The sequence below is a fragment of the Cetorhinus maximus genome, chromosome 22 (genome assembly GCF_964194155.1).
Source record: "Cetorhinus maximus chromosome 22, sCetMax3.hap1.1, whole genome shotgun sequence".
In the NCBI taxonomy this organism is placed as follows: domain Eukaryota; kingdom Metazoa; phylum Chordata; class Chondrichthyes; order Lamniformes; family Cetorhinidae; genus Cetorhinus; species Cetorhinus maximus.
The window spans coordinates 35,426,691-35,444,292 of record NC_135900.1 but is presented as its reverse complement, the minus strand read 5'-3'; the positions used below and the strand labels follow the sequence as shown (position 1 = coordinate 35,444,292).

General features: G+C 42.0%; 1 protein-coding gene across 1 annotated transcript in view; it reads left to right on the top strand.

Annotated features, from left to right (window-relative positions):
- Positions 1-5,765: 5,765 nt before the first annotated feature.
- LOC144696819 (uncharacterized) overlaps positions 5,766-17,602 on the top strand; it is a 34,450-nt gene continuing 22,613 nt past the window's right edge. Inside the window, exons 1-3 of the mRNA XM_078568566.1 lie at positions 5,766-5,830; positions 8,952-9,084; positions 16,397-16,486. Coding sequence (XP_078424692.1) covers positions 8,952-9,084; positions 16,397-16,486 — 223 coding nt within the window. The 5' untranslated portion in view covers positions 5,766-5,830. The remainder of the gene's footprint in view (positions 5,831-8,951; positions 9,085-16,396; positions 16,487-17,602) is intronic.

Here is a 17,602-nt window from a genome sequence, read left to right as displayed (position 1 = left end):
AAGGCTGAAAAAGTACCTTATTGAAAGATGAGGTGGCATTCCTCAAGCTTGTGTTGAGCTTCACTGGAACAGTGCAGTTGACCAAGGACAGATGGGAGCAGGGTGCTGAATTAAAATAAGACCACTGGAAACTCGGTCATGCTTGCAGACTGAACCTATTACATTTCTAACTTCCCCCAGTTCTGATGAAAGGTCATCGACCTGCAACACTAACTCCGTTTCTCTCTTCACAAATGCTGCCTGCGTATTTCCAGCATTTTTTATGATTCCGATTATTAACAGCTGAACACAGCATGTGGACTATCACACGTCCCAGTGATTTAAAAAAAAACTTCCCTTTACCCCTACTTTCTTCCTCCGCCCAACATTCCTTTTGCATGCTGACTTATTGGTGTCTTTTTTAATCCTTTTTTAAAACAAAAAACCTGCATCTCTTTTATCCTTATTTCTTCAGCCATTTCTATGAAGTGGGTCAAAAATGGCTTACCTTCTAGAAATCTTACCATTTTGTTTCACTTGTTTCCTCCAAGTGTCCACTAATTCTGTGCTGTTACTTTTAAACTGTTGGTAAATCACTAGTCTAGCTGGCTTTTGTTGTTTAAGCCATACCACACTCCCTTTTTCCCCCTCTTTCCTGAATATTTAATTGTAAATCCTAACTGACCCAAACTACGTTTTTATTTATGTAGCAATTCAAGTAGAATTAAAATTGACCATGTTCAGGTTTTCAAAGGTTTTTATATATTAAAAGTATCAGGTATTCTGTTAAAAGGCAACCTTCAAACATACTCACAATGTTTTGTTCTCTGCATCCAAATGTAGCTATAGCTGGTCCTGCAGCACTTCAATTCTTGTCAGTTGAAGTACAAAATGCAGTTTCAACAAGTTTTTAGTTGCTCCATTGGAACATAAATCCACATTTTCTTGTAACTGCTGGAACACTTCCAATGATGAATGCAGATGTCTGGTGTTTTTTTACTGCAAAGTACTGGAAACACTCAGCTCAAACAACATTAATGGAGAGAGAAGCTTTTAACCTTTTCTGGTCTAGCATTTTATCAGAACTGGATTTTTTTGACACTGTCACAAGGAGATGATATCAATTTTGGCCTATTGCTCCAATGTAATTTTAAGTAATAGACAATCTACATTAGTACTCAAAGTGCAACTACTCTGCTGTATATCTCTGGATATTTTGGATGGAATCTCTTGAGAATCTTCGCAAAACCAATGGGCCTTAGTGCCACTATCCAATGCTGGGTGAGCTGGACTCTCAAGTCCTTGAATGTTGTTGCCTTTTGGGTCCATGCCTATTTTTCCTGTGATTCTGTTTGGTACCTCAGTCATGTTCTTATCCTGCCACAGTATTTAAACAGCCGTTTTGATCTGTAACTGTGATCATGGTAAACTTCATTCTCCTTGTTCTGGGCGTATCTGCAGCCTTCGACTTGGTTGACCACACCATCCTCCTCCAATACTTCTCCATTGTCCAGTGAGGTAGGACCCCCCTTACCTAATTTCATTCTTTCCATTGAATCAGCCAGAGAATTGCAGAGTTACCTCGGTCTCTTGAGGATCTATCCTTGGCCGCTTTCTTTTCATCTACATGCAACCCCTCAGCAATGTGATCCGAAAACACATCAGGATCGACACGTGCTGGTGACACTTGGCTCTATATCTCCACCTCTTGAACATTGTCTGATTTGCCAAACTGCTTGTCTGGCATTCTGTATTGGTTAAACAGAAATTTTCTCAAATATTAAAACTGAATCCATTGTCTTTGACCCCTCCACAAACCGTTTCCTGGTCCCAGATTTCTACCCTCTTTCTGTGCAAAGCTGAGCCAGATGGTCTTGTTTGTTTCTGCCTTAACTTTCTTGCTACTGAAACACTCAACCATGCCTTTGTTACCTCCTTGGCTTGACTATTCAAATACTCTCCTAGCAGGCCTCCTATTTTCCATCCTACATAAACTTGAGCTCATTGAAAACTCTGCTGTCCGTAACTTAACATGCATCAAATCCTGTTCACCCATCATGCCTGTGCTTGCTGACCTACATTGGCTTCCAGTCTGGCAACACCATAGTTTTAAAATTCTCATCCTTGTTTTTGAATCCATTCATAGCCTCACCTATTCTTATCTCTGTAACCTCCTCCAACCCTGCATGCCTTCTGAATTTCTGTGCTTCTCCAATTCTGGCATCTTGTGCATCCCTGATTTTAACCACATCACTGTTGGTGGCTGTGCTTTCAGCTCCCTTTCCGCAAAACTCCAGGATTCTTTCCCAAAACCTCTGCTTCTCTATCACTTTTTTTCTTTTAAGATATTCTTTAAAATTGACCAAGCTTTTAGTCATCTGTTATGATATCACCTTCTGACTTGATGAAAATTTTGGTTGAGAACTTGTGAAACACTTGGTATGTATGATATGTTAAAGGTGCTATATAAATGTAAATTATTGTTGTTGAATTAGCTAACTTAGGATGTAGGTATCAACTTTATAACACTTCAAAGCAGTTTCCACTTCTGTAGCAATGCAACTACATGCAATTCTGGAGGGGAGCATACTGATTTCTCAGAAAGCCATCTTGCATCATGTAATTTAGAAGCATGAGAAAACCTTCAGCTGGTGCAATTTTAGGTGCAAATTGTGCATGGATTGCTGATTGGCCAGGAGTCAATGTGTAAAATAGACCAAATGAACAATTGCATGTTGGGTCAGTTGAATAAAAATAGCTGATGGCTTCAGTTTTCCAGTTCTGTTTATGAAAAAAACTTGATTGCCTTTGTCATGGAGACAACACTGCCTGTCGAACACTCTAAACAAATGTCCTTTGCCAGTCCAACAGTAAATCAGCTGCAGTCTGAGCTATAAAGTTAAAAATTCAGTTTAAACTTCTGCTGGATCTCCACTTTGTTGTTAACTTATACATGCAGTCATATGCTGCTTAATCGATTCTATGAGCAAGTATGCCAAGCAACTTTACCAACAAAACAGTGTGTGATTTTCATGACTCATAGGTTTAAAATATCAAGTTTTCAGGGACTGTAATAAATTTTAGGTTTTAAGGCTTGTGCTTTTTATTTGAATGGTTCCATGTTGTTGACCCATGGCTGTTTTTCTTCATAGCTGCTTCACCACTAATTTCTCTCTAAACTGCAATGATGCCTCGCCATTGGTCATAATCTATCTAAGCTGCTGCAACCTTGATTCCAGCCATGTATTGCTGGTCTCTGCCCACTCAATGAATTGTGAACTCAACAAATACCATGGTGCACATGAATTGGTACACACTGCACTATCCCTATGTGCTGTATTATCCATTAAAGCTCTTAGAATTGGTGTAAATACCTAGCTCTGACCCATGAAACATTGGATGTTAAAAATCAGAATTTATTTTTTTTTTCTACCTGAGATTTTCTGTCTATTTGGCTAGAGATCTGGCCCTGAGGAACAGGGCCTCTGTCCTGCTGTTCACCTGTTTCACCAAATGCCTTTCATAGCACCATTTGAAAAGCTGGAGGTCCCTGGCTGCTTATCTCCTCAGAATTTGAATTCAAGCTCCAACCCATTTTAGAGGAGCAGGCTACCTTTCAATAGCAGCAGCCCGATGAAGAATACCCCTGTCCAATGGGCAAGGTGCCTAAATGGGGATACGTTTAGTTCTGGCAGCGCTCCCCAAATTTCAAATGAAGCCTGACAAAGCAATTAGTTTGGGCCTCCTGCTGCCATTGGGTGGATGTAGTGAGTTTTCTGCCCACCATCTGTCCAATGAATGCAAAGTGGAAAATTGTCTTGTCACTGAATCCTAAATCTCTGTTTTAAACACAGGGCAGGTAAGGAAAGCGACAAGCTCATGTAATGCCAGTGTGAAGGCCAAGTGAATTAACAAGTGGACCTCATTTTAATCTGATTGGTGGGATCCCCATCTGATCATATCAGAAAACAGGCAGCCTACCTGTTTTTGCAGTGCAATTTCAAAGTGGGTCACCTGAGGATGAGTTAAAGCCTGAATGCATTTCTTAAAATGAGATTGTGTTCCTGGTTGTCAAATTTTATGGCAACACTGCTAGAATTCTGTCAGTTGTAAAGAGTTGGAGGGCTGCTCCAAATTTTTCAGATACCTCCTTGGAGGTCACGGTGGAGGACGTCAGGGAAAGGAGTGGGACACTCTTCACTGCAGGATCATCACCAGTGCAACTAACTAGCAGGCTGGCCTGAGGTGCTTCATTGCCCCCAGGGGACTGGGTTTAGTGTAGGAAGAGCTTCAATGATCTCAAGAGTGACTACAGCTCATCTCTCCATGTCTTTCAACGACACCTGCCAACAGTCCTTTCACCACCATTTCTCTTCCAATAATTTCCTCCCCTCCATCATATACTTCAGCACCCAACCAAAATGGCACACTGCAACACCAACCTTTCTCACCCCAAACATAGCACCTTCACACCAATACTAAAAACAATTTCATGTCACATCCTAACACTTGCATAACAACCACCTTCTCCAAGTGCACCTTCCTAACTTTTCATGAGGTGTCAGCTGTGGCTCAGTCATAGCACCCTCGCCTTTGAATCAGAGGGTTGTGGGTTCATGTCCCACTCCCGGAAACCAAGAACTGTGATTGTACTCGAAAGAGTTGCAATCTGTGACTGTTGATAACTCGAAAGAGTTTCCTAACTTTTCATTCCACACAGCTGCCTCTACTCTCCCACTTTGTGAAGGCTCTAAATGAAATGTGACAAGTGGAGCAGGAAGGGATCAGTGGTCTTGTGCACCATCACTTTGTTCCTGCTGTGCTCAGACTGAAAATTGGGACTAAAATGTGCTTGGCTGACTTGATTTAGATGCAAGTCTCTGCTACTTGCACTTGCATTTCACACAAACTACTTGTGACTGCTGATAATTTGTTTGTAGGGTTTAATCATCAAAAAAAAGCAATGTTGCACTGAGAAGTTTCTGAACTATGTTTTACTGTTAGCTCAGTGTGACTCCCAGCCGACCATTATAAGGGACATTTTTTAAGTACTTGGATTTCTTGATATTGCACATTTTTTTCCAACATGAGTAAACCAAATTCAGTAGTTGTTCTAAAGAACTCTAATTTTTGCAAGTGTGTTTCAGCCCCAATTTTACCAGTTTTGGTGTGGGAACGATGGCTAATTTCAGTTTGCTTACACACTGTATGGGACTATCTTTCAATGTGATAAAACAAAATTTTCAGTTCAATGTGATAAAACAAAATTTCACCAGTAAGTCTAGTCCATTGATCTCTGTGACTAGTTTGATTGATTCTGCTTAAAACATTTTTAATCATTAGCTTGCCAGTCAGCGCAATCACATCAGACTCGGGGACTTTTGGAACCAGCAAACAACATTAAAAGATGAATATTTCCTTCTGGTAAAAATACAGGTCACAGTTTCCCTTGAGATGTAGCTATACACAAAGATGCTGTTGGGCTGTTATGTCATTAATTTTTATTTTATATAAAATCAGAAGTTGCACTTAAAAACTTTTTAATGATAAATTATATAGAATTATATGCTGCGATAATGACCCTGTGGATATTCCCATGTTAATTTGATATTTTAAAATTTGGAAACCTGAGTACTTAATGTGGTCAGATCTATATTTAGATTGTTGAGAGTTGCTTGCCTGAATTGCACCGCAGGTCCGATGCAGTTCTGTTTCAGTGAAGGGAATTTCAAGTAGTATGCTTTTTAAATTAAAATATTGCCTTAATTTTGTAAGTTTCCTGGGTAGCTCTAATAACCCATTGGTTTGATTTGTGCTTCACAGAATTTCATTAGATTCATAATAAAGCCTGGTAAGTAAATTTTATTTTTGGTGACAGTGGCGTGAGTAGTGACTGCTATAATTAAGACGCTGGATCTTAACTACCCTTCAAGTAACAAATGGAGACTAAACAGCAACCGAGACTTTGGTTCATTAATTTTCAATTTAATATCAGATTACTCAAAGTTAATTAGTAAAACAAAAGTTTAAAATGAGCAAAAGTCCTGAAGCATACAGATTAGGACAGTGACTCTGGAAATTGTTGTTAAATTTGATTTTAAGAAGTACAGTATGTATTTTTAAAAAATTACCCAACTCGTGATTCCCCAAAGCCTCCACATGGGTTTATTTATATATTTTTAAAAAACATCTCCAATCAGGTAACGCTTTCAGCTTTATGTCATGGAAAAGATCAAATTTTGTTCTTGGTTAATTAAAACTCTCACTGCTGTGGGGTTTCCACTCAATTCACGAATTATCTAGACCCATAATAGAAGAGCAATAATCAAATGGGAGGGTTAAACTTAGCTGTCAAGTAAGCTCTAATTTCAGCAGAATACAAATGCTGAAACTTTTATGGCCCAACTGGAGCTGCTGGAACAGCAGTCATTTTCTTAAGACATGTAAAGTGTGGATAATTTAACAAACTATTTTGTATAATTGGTTGATCTCGTGCGGCATTGCAAATGTGCGGCTGGATTTGATGGCACCTTGGCAGTAGGTTGGCAGAGGGTTGCAATAAATGCTCTGGCACAATTCTATCCGCCCGCCCAGCCACACTGCAATGTTACCAGCGGTGGGTATCAGTTGGGTCATTGCCCGCACGTGGACTAATTGAGGCCACTAAGTGATTAATGGTTACCTAAGGGTCTAATCCTGCCACTGATGGTAAGCTTTCACTGCGCATGCTGTGACGGGCAATGTAGGGGTGGTGTCCACTTAACAGGTCCCTTGGGCCCACCCAAAAGTTTTCACTCAGGGCCCAGTTCCCCTCCTCTTTAGCCTACCTACCCTGGCTACCCCACCTCCCTGCAACCGCCCCCCGCCCCCAGCCCCCCGCCCCCCGCCTCCACCTTGCTAAGGCCTGCCAGCCTGAAATACCAGCAGAGGACACTGCTCCCAGTGGCGTTGTTGGTACTGGAGAGTGCTGGCCTCTAATTGGTTGGCAGCTCTCCCAGGTGGAACTCCCTCAAGGAAATCAACAGCCAGTCGGTCATTAATGGCTGCCCCCAGATTTTATGCGTGGGGATGGGACCACCACCCCCAATGTAAAATCCAGCTCAAGGTGTTGAGTCCAAGTACAGATTTCAGGCTAAGCAGGGTTCAAGGGTGGAGGGATAGTTGGATTGTGCTCGGGGAGGGGGAATAGAGCAAAATATGTAATACTTTTAGCCATTAGGGAATTTGATGGTTTTGAATGGCTAATTTAATAGCAGTAAGGTCGATCGTTCAGCCCTCTTTTTTAAAAGAAAAGTAAGCTTGATTTATTTTTTAAATGATTATTATTAAAATTATTAACCTTCAGGAGGGAGCAGTGCCGTCGGTTTTTCATGAAATTATCACCCTTACAGGAAGAGATTAAATTCAAGATCCACTTCAGAAAGTCAAGATCCTTACAAATTTGTATCACTATTTCTGTTTTTCAAAAATACAATGGTCTAAGTAGTGAGCTTTGATGATATTAACAGGGCTCTTGTAAGGGAATAGTAGCATAGTGGTAAAGTTACTGGCTACTCCTCTAATCCAGAAACCTGGACTAATGGTCTAGACACAGGAGCTCAAATCCAGCCCACAGCAGCTGGGAATTTAAAATTCAATTAATAAGTCTGGAATATAAAAAAATGCTAGTCTCTTTAATAATGTTCACAAAACTCCACTTGGGGTTCACTAATGCCCGTCAGGGGAGGAAATCTACCATCTTTATCTGGTCTGGCTTATACATGGCTCCAGACCAACAGCAATGTGGTTCACTCTTAACTGCCCTGGCTTAGCAAGCCACGTAGTTGCATCAATTATACTACATCGAACTGCAGCAGTTCAAGAAGGCAGTGGTGGTCAGGGCAATTAGGGATGGGCAATAAATGTCAAAGAAGTTCTCATCCCAGGAATGAATTTAAAAAAAAACCAGGATAGAAAACTTACTGATTTAAGCATTATAAGGAAGTTAGAATTAATTGAAGCCGTCTTGTGTCATAACTATAGAAAGGTGCATTGTCGATATCAGCAAGAGGACCTCTGTACATAGCAGTGAGGGACTAAGGTAGAAATATAAAGGTTCAGGAAATGGCAAGGACATCAAAGCTGTGAGCTTGCAGTTTTGAGATATTTTGTCAGAATCACCTCGTTGGAGAATCAGCCCTTATTTAAGTGCCACAGCTATAGATAAGATAGAAGTAGGGAGGTGGTGGTGGGAGAGCTTGGAATAAGAGAAAAATTATAAAAATAAGACTTACAAAATCTGCAAGAACGGTAATATTCAGAAGCATCTTTCTGTTTAGACCTTTGCATATATATACTCTGAATTCTCCTTTTTGGCTGGAGTGAAGTTAAACTAAAACTTTCATTTATGTGCAAACCTGTGGAATGTTAGGCCTAACTTTTCCTGGCTTTACCATCTTATGATTGGCATTGAGGATCTTTCTTGATGCCAATCTTTGGGATCCTGAATGCCCACTGATAATCTTACAGTCTCCCCGATAGGTGGGTCTATCTGGACTGAAAAATACGAATGAAAATAAGAGATTTTGTAAAAAATGACGACTTTATTTGAATAGGAGTTGGGCTACTTTTTAATAAAAATACTCCCTCCCATGATTTCCTTCTCTTTTCTCTACTTTTGATGGAAAATCTATTGCATATATCTCTTTGTTGGGAAGAAAACTGTTCTAATCTCCATTCGTGCTTGAAATTTGTCACTTTTACATTTCAGTTCAAGATGAAGAATTTGCTTATGTACATATTATCATGGCTTTGATTTTTAAGAGACTTGGATGCCTCTCTAAGCCTTATTTTTTATATTTGAAAGAATATTATAATATGCATACAGAAATAGTGTAAAAAAAAACCCCGTGTGAATTAGAATCCTGTGTATCAAGGGTAAACTACCACAAATTTATAATTTAGATTGCTGTATAATTTTCTTTTTATGTCAGATGAAAATGCAGAACAGCTTCAAGGATTTAGCCCTTTTTGACTTGGATGGTGAAAGCAAACTTTATGTTGTTGATTCGATAAACAATTTGCACAGGGCGAATACTTGTGAAGACCCGTATGACCCATCTTCAAGTAGGTATTACTGCAAAATAACATTTTAACAATATTTTTTATTTGCCTGATGTATGCTCAGTGGGTAACACTCTCACCTCTGAGTCAGAAGGTTGCGGGTTCAAGTCACACTTCAGAGACTTGAGTACAAAATCTAGGCCGACACTCCTCTGCAGTACTGAAGGAGTGCTGCACAGTTGGAGGGGTTGCCTTTCAGATAAGACATTAAACAGAGGCTCCATCTGCCCTTTCAGGTGGATGTAAAAGATCCCATTGCACTATTTCAAGGAGAGCAGGGAAGTTCTCCCTGGTTGCCTGGCCAACAGTGACCCTCAACCAAAATCATTAAACTGATTATATGGTTATATATCACATTGCTTTTTGTGGAACTTTGCTGTGCATAAATTGGCTCTCCACATTGACTGGACTTCAAAAATACTTTAATTGACTTTAAGGTGCTTTGGGATTTTGAGTTCATGGCAAGTGCTATATTAATGCAAGTCTTTTTCTTAGTTTTCCATAGTTAGAAATTCTTGAGTCATAAATATAATCTATTCTCAGACCCTTTCCTTGCACTATTGAAGCTGTAGAGCAATTATATCAAATAACAATGATAAATAATTGAAATTAAAAATGGTTGACTCGTCTATACTGAGTTAGCTTATCGCAATCAGGGCAGTGGTAAGGGTAACAGGTCTCAATGTCCCTTGTCTAGAGAGGAAAAGAAATCAGCCAGAGTTTCCAATTCATTTATCCACCTGGGAATTTTGCTTATGTGGATGCTAAGTGAGAACAGGATTAGACTGATTTGCAAGGTTCAACTTAGTCAACACTCATTGTTTTGGCTCCTATAAAGGATGGCTACACAGGCAAGGAATTGAAGACAGAAAATGCTGAAAAAACTCAGCAGGTCTGGCAGCAACTGTCGAGAGAGAAACAGAATTAATGTTTCAAGTCCGTATGACTTTTCTTCAGAGCTAAAGAGAAGTAGAAATGAGATGAAATTCACGCTGTTTAAGGGGGTGGGTGGAGCAGGGTTTTTTTCATTCATTCAGGGGATGTGGGCTTCGCTGGCTGGGCCAGGATTTTGGCCCAGCGACAGTGGAGGAATGGCAATATATTTCCAATTCAGAGTGGTGAGTGGCTTGGAGGGCAACTGCTAGGTGGTGGTGTTCCCATGTATCTGCTGCCCTTGTCCTTTTAGTTGGTAGTGTTCGTGGGTTTGGAAGGTGCTGTCTAAGGAGCCTTGGTGAATTCCTGCAGTGCATCTTGTAGGTGGTACACACTGCTGCTACTGTGCATCAGTGGTGGAGGGAGTGAATATTTGTGAATGTGGTGCCAATCAAGCAGACTGCTTTGTCCTGGATGGTGTCAAGCTCCTTGAGTGTTGTTGGAGCTGGACTCATCCAGGCAAATGGAGAGTATTCCATCTCACTTCTGAGTTGTGCCTTGTAGATGGTGGATAGGCTTTGGAGAGTCAGGAGTTGAGTTCCTTGTTGCAGGATTCCTAGCCTCTGACCTTCTCTTGCATCCACTGTACTTATATGGCTAGTCCAGTTCAATTTCTGGTCAATGGTAACCCCTAAGATGTTGATAGTGGGGGATGAAGCTGGATGAAGGTGAAGCTGGATAGGAGGCCAGCAATAGGTGGGGGCTAAGGAGAGGTTGACAAAGATGTCATGGACAAAAAGACAAAGGGAGTGTTAATGGTAGTGGTAAGGGCTAAAGAAGGTGCTGATAGTGGCATAAAGGTAAGAAAGCACAATGTGTTTTGGTAAACAGGTTGTTTTGGTAAACAAGGTGTTTACCAAAACCTGCTTTCACAGCCATATTTCCTTCCTCAGTGACTGTCTCCGTCTCCGACTTACCCCACATGGATTCCAACTGAAGGTCACTGACCTCATCTCCTCTGGAGATCTTCCCTCCACAACTTCCAACCTCATAGTCTCCCAACCCTGGACAGCCCGCTTCTACCTCCTCCCCAAAATCCATAATCAGGACTGTCCCGGTAGACTGATTGTGTCAACCTGTTCCTGCCCCATGGAATTCATTTCTTCCTATCTTGACTCCATCCTTTCTCCCCTTGCCCAGTCTCTCCCCACCTACATCTGCGATTCCTCTGATGCTCTACATCATATCAACGATTTCCAGTTTCCTGGCCCTAACTGCCTCCTCTTCACCATGGACATCCAATCCCTCTACACCTCCATCCCCCAAAAGGACGGTCTGAGGGGTCTCCGCTTCTTCCTTGAACAGAGGCCTGAACAATCCCCATCCACCACCACTCTCCTCCATCTGGCTGAACTTGGTCTCTCACTGAACAATTTCTCCTTTAACTTTTCTCACTTCCTCCAAATAAAAGGCATGGCTATGGGCCCCAGTTATGCCTGTCTCTTTATGGGGTATGTGGAACATTCCTTGTTCCAGTTCTACTCAGGCCCCCTCCTACAACCCTTTTCTCGGTACATCGATGAATGTTTTGGTGCCACTTCCTGCTCTTGTCTGGACCTGGAAAAATTGATCAATTTTGCTTCCAATTTCCACCCTTCTACCATCTTCACATAGTCCATCTCCGACACTACTCTTCCCTTCCTTGACTTCTCTCTCTCCATTTCTGGTGATAGGCTGTCCATCAATATTCATTACAAGCCCATCGACTCCCACTGCTACCTTGACTACAGCTGCTCACACCCTGCTTCCTGTAAGGATTCCATCCCATTCTCTCAGTTCCTTCACCTCTGTCGCATCTGTTCTGATGATGCTACTTTCCAAAATGACGCTTCTGACATGTCTTCCTTCATCCTTAACCGAGGTTTCCCATCCACAGTGATTGACAGGACCCTCAGCCGTGTCCGACCCATCTCCCGTGCCTCTGCCCTCACACCTTCCTCTCCCTCCCAGAACCTTGATAGGGTGCTCCTTGTCCTCACTTTTCACCCCACCAGCCTCCGCATTCAAAGGATCATCCTCTGCCATTTCCGCCAACTACAGCATGATGCCATCACCAAGCACATCTTCTCCTCACCTCTCCTTTAGCATTCGATACGGACTATTCCCTCCAGGACACCCTGGTCCACTCCTCCATCATCCCCAACTCCTCATCCCCTTCCCAGGGCACCTTCCCATGCAATCACAGAAGGTGCAACACCTGCCCCTTTACCTCCTCCCTCCTCATCGTCCAAAGGCCCAAACACTCAGGTTTCAGGTGAAGCAGCACTTCACTTGCACCTCCTTCAATTTAGTCTACTGCATTTACTGCTCCCAATGTGGTCTCCTCTACATTGGGGAGACCAAACGCAAACTGGGTGACCACTTTGAGGAACACCTTCGGTCTGTCCGCAAGCATGACCCAGACCTTCCTGTCGTTTGCGATTTCAACACCCCATCCTGCTCTCATGTCCACATGTCTGTCCTTGGCCTGCTGCAATGTTCCAGTGAAGCCCAATGCAAACTGGAAGAACAACACCTCATCTTCCGATTAGGCACTTTACAGCCTTTTGGACTTAACATCGAGTTCAACAACTTCAGATTGTGAACTCTCTCCAACATCCTCACCCTTTTTTTAATCTCTTTTGTAAAAATATATTTTTATTTTTTATCTATTTATTTTTATTTTTATTTATTTATATTTTTATTCATTTTTATCCCCTTTTTTATTCCTTCTTCTATCGCTTTTTCCCCAACCACCACCCTCTTCCCCCCCACCCCACCCCAAAGGGCCATCTGTTACTTGTTCCATGTTGTTCTTTCACAGAGTGCTGACCCTTGTTCTGCTATTAACACATTTTGCTTGCTTACCTTTATGCCACTACCCGCACCTTCTTTAGCCCTTATCACCACCATTAACACTCCCTTTGTATTTTGGTCCATGACATCTTTGTCAATCTCTTCTGAGACTCCACCTATCCCTGACCTTCTATCCAGCTTCACCTGCTCCACCCACCCCCCCACCTTAAACAGTATAAATTTCATCTCAGTTCTACTTCTCTTTAGTTCTGAAGAAGGGTCATACGGACTTGAAACATTATCTCTGTTTCTCTCTCCACAGATGCTGTCAGGCCTGCTGAGTTTTTCAAGCATGTTCTGTTTTATTTCAGATTTCCAGCATCTGCAGGTATTTTGCTTTTATCTAAGGAATTGAGGACAACTGATGCTTGTGCAAGCATGTAACAATAATAGTTGGCAACTTAAGGAAAAGAGGCAGAAAAAAGTAGAGAAATAAAATAAGCATGAGCTGCTAAATAAAGAAGCATCCTTGACTGAGATAATAAAATAATTGTTCCCTCCTACAAATGATAAAGGAGCTGCAACTGATTTGTTTGGTATGTGGTATCCCCCTGTGGATATAGTTAGAGACAATCTTACCATCAAGCCTTATATTCCATCCCTCATGCTTCCCTCAAACCTAATGTTAACCTTCACAAAGCCACTGCCACTTCCTGCGCTAACTTAGCAATGACTGAACTGAAGGTGCTACTGCCACTTCCCCCTAAGTGCTTTCTACTCGATATCCTCAGTACAGGATCAGTGGTCCTGAAACCATTTCCCTAAAGAAGCTGCAACTTGCTTACAAATGCTTCAATTTTCCTCTCCAAAGATACTTTCATTGGTACCATTATCATCCAGGGGCTGTCAACACTTTCACTCCTTCGAGGTTTCCCATAGTATCATCATCTGGCAAATAAGCAAAACCAAATCAAAAGTCTCAGCCAATAAGATTCTATACATTACTACGCATCTGTATTCAGTCCCACCAATCACCATGTAACACATGTCTCTTTTTCAATTGTCCTTGTATCATGTATATTAAAAAAAACATGGCTGCAAAGCAATTGACCAGGTCTGACACACTGATCTATCCGGCAAGCACGATGCATAAAATACTTGAATTCCTTTTAAATGTTTTAACCTGAAAATCCATGAAGGAAATGTCATTCCTATCTCCAGTCGGAGGGGGAGGAGGGGGTGCGGGGTGGCAACATAAACAATGAATTAGTTAACACGTTCCTTTTTGTAAGTTTTCACACAATGGTTTGCTGGAAATTATTGAAGTGGTCCAGTGGCACAGTAATTTAAACAAAAACAAAAACAGAATTACCTGGAAAAACTCAGCAGGTCTGGCAGCATCGGCGGAGAAGAAATCAGTTAACGTTTCGAGCCTTCATGGCCCTTCGGCAGAACTGGAGCATAGTTAGAAGAAGGGAGAAATATAAATTGGTTTAAGGTGGGTGGGGGGGGGGTGGAGAGAGAGACATTGAGGGTGTGGTGTGGTGATTGTGGAGATGAGCAGATAATCAAAAGATGTCACAGACAAAAGGGTCAAAGAGGTGTTGAAGGTGGTGGTATTTGTCTGAGAAAAGTGCTAATTAAGAATGGAAGACAGGATATTCAAAGTACAGCTCTTGTGGGGGTGGGGTGGAAAGACTAAAGGTTTTAGTTTTAGATTTAAAAATAATGGAAATAGGTGGGGAAAGAAGAATATATATAAATTATTGAAAAAAAAAGCGGGGGGGGGGCGCGGGGAAAGAAACGGGGTGGGGATGGGGGGAGGGGGAGTTTAAGATCTTAAGTTGTTGAATTCAATATTCAGCCCGGAGGGTTGAATAAGTCTCTTTATGGGGTATGTGGAACATTCCTTGTTCCAGTCCTACTCCGGCCCCCTCCCACAACTCTTTCTCCGGTACATCGATGATTACTTCGGTGCTGCTTCATGCTCTCGTCGGGACCTGGAAAAATTTATTAATTTTGCTTCCAATCTCCACCCCTCCATCATCTTCACATGGTCCATCTCTGACATTTCTCTTCCCTTCCTTGACCTCTCTGTCTCAATTTCTGATGATAGACTGTCCACCAATATCCATTACAAGCCTACCGACTCCCACAGCTACCTCGACTACAGCTCCTCACACCCCGCTTCCTGTAAAGACTCCATCCCATTCTCTCAGTTCCTTCGCCTCCGTCGCATCTGTTCTGATGACGCTACCTTCAAAAACAGCTCCTCTGACATGTCCCCCTTCTTCCTTAACCGAGGTTTTCCATCCACGGTCGTTGACAGGGCCCTCAACCGTGTCCGGCCCATATCCCGCGCATCCTCCCTCATGCCTTCTCCTCCTTCCCAGAAACATGATAGGGTCCCCCTTGTCCTCACTTATCACCCCACCAGCCTCCGCATTCAAAGGATCATCCTCCGCCATTTCCGCCAACTCCAGCATGATGCCACCACCAAACACATCTTCCCTTCACCCCCCCTGATGGCATTCCGTAGGGATCGTTCCCTCCGGGACACCCTGGTCCACTCCTCCATCACCCCCTACTCCTCAACCCCCACTTATGGCACCTTCCCATGCCCACGCAGAAGATGCAACACCTGCCCCTTCACTTCCTTTCTCCTCACCGTCCAAGGGCCCAAACACTCCTTTCAAGTGAAGCAGCATTTCACTTGCATTTCCCCTAACTTAGTCTACTGCATTCGTTGCTCCCAATGCGGTCTCCTCTACATTGGAGAGACCAAACGCAAACTGGGCGACCGTTTTGCGGAACACCTGCGGTCTGTCCGCAAGAAAGACCCAAACCTCCCTGTCGCTTGCCATTTTAACATTCCACCCTGTTCTCTTGCCCACATGTCTGTCCTTGGCTTGCTGCATTGTTCCAGTGAAGCCCAACGCAAACTGGAGGAACAGCACCTCATCTTCCGACTAGGCACTTTACAGCCCTCCGGGCTGAATATTGAATTCAACAACTTTAGATCTTAAACTCCCCCTCCCCCCATCCCCACCCCGTTTCTTCCCCCCCCACCCTGGCTTTTTTTTTCAATAATTTATATAGATTCTTCTTTCCCCACCTATTTCCATTATTTTTAAATCTAAAACTAAAACCTTTAGTCTTTCCACCCCACCCCCACTAGAGCTGTACTTTGAATATCCTGTCTTCCATTCTTAATTAGCACTTTTCTCAGACAAATACCACCACCTTCAACACCTCTTTGACCCTTTTGTCTGTGACATCTTTTGATTATCTGCTCATCTCCACAATCACCACACCCTCAATGTGTCTCTCCCCACCCCCACCACCCCCCCCCCCCCCACCCACCTTAAACCAATTTATATTTCTCCCTTCTTCTAACTATGCTCCAGTTCTGCCGAAGGGCCATGAAGGCTCGAAACGTTAACTGATTTCTTCTCCGCCGATGCTGCCAGACCTGCTGAGTTTTTCCAGGTAATTCTGTCTTTGTTTTGGATTTCCAGCATCCGCAGTAGCTTTTAGCTTTTTGTTTTTATCAGTAATTTAAACATGTTGATTCGTGTCAAGTTATTGCTCTATAAATCTCTCATAGAGTCAGCAGAATGTGACAGTGTTGCTGAAGAAACTGAAGTGTCCACAAAGGAGTTGTTGAAGGATAATGGAAAGAAGGAACCTAAAGCTGGTATGAGGCACAGCAATTCAGAATGGGCAGATCAAGTTTAAATTTAAAAAAAAAGAGCTACAACCTGTGCATATTGGTTCTGGACATGTCATTGAAATAGTTTCCTAAACAGATAATTAAATACACAGCTCTAACATGAATGCACGTATTGTTATCAATATGAATTGTTATCAATTATTGTTATCAATATGAGTTGCCCTCAGTGGCGTGTCATTAATAGTGTAACTCCTCAAACAAAATTATCTTAATGATGTCATGCGAGAAGCTAAAACCACTCAGAGTGGTCATGAGATGGAGTTAGCGTGTTCACTTTAATGTACAAATATTTCAAAATCTGTTATTTTAAAAACTACATTTGTGGGTTGTATTTTTGGATCACTGGTGATGTATGGAACCTGCCGTGTCCATTCATTATGAGAATCAAGGGTATTTTCTGAATATTTTATTGGCAGCCCTTATCCTGTGTGTTTATTTATACTTACTGCTGGACAAGGTGAAAGATTATAGAGATGAAATCGTGCATTTTCTATCATGCACCTAATCTCAAGCGCTCCACAGACAAGTATTGGACAGGCTGGAGTAATGGAGACCTGTTTTTACAGCCCCTGACAGCATGCCAAATCCTTAAACTCAGAGCAGCATTCTCTGGCACTAATAGTGAAACTTCTATTTTTCAAACTGCTGTGTCTTTTAAATATTTATTGTAGGGCATATGAGCCACTTAAATCTAGCTGCAAATGATAAATAACTGCAGAATAATAAAATAACAAGCATACATAAAATATGAATTTCAGGTAAAGTCAAGGATATCGTACATATGAAAAATAGATGATCATTTATTGCTAAAGCACCACAACTAAACTACTTTATCATCCACAGTGTATTCACCAATGGGTCAGCTATTTGATAGTAAATGCAATCTGTTGAAGTGACTTTACAGAAGGGGAGACTTACTAGTTTAAGCACAGGTACACATTACCACAACTTTCCAACCATCAAATGGCTGCAAAATCACAGACCGATATTGATATTGGCTTCACGCAGGCAATATTCCCTGCTAGCATTGTAAAATTAATCCCTATGCTTTAATTCCAATTCTAATCTCTAATTGTCTCA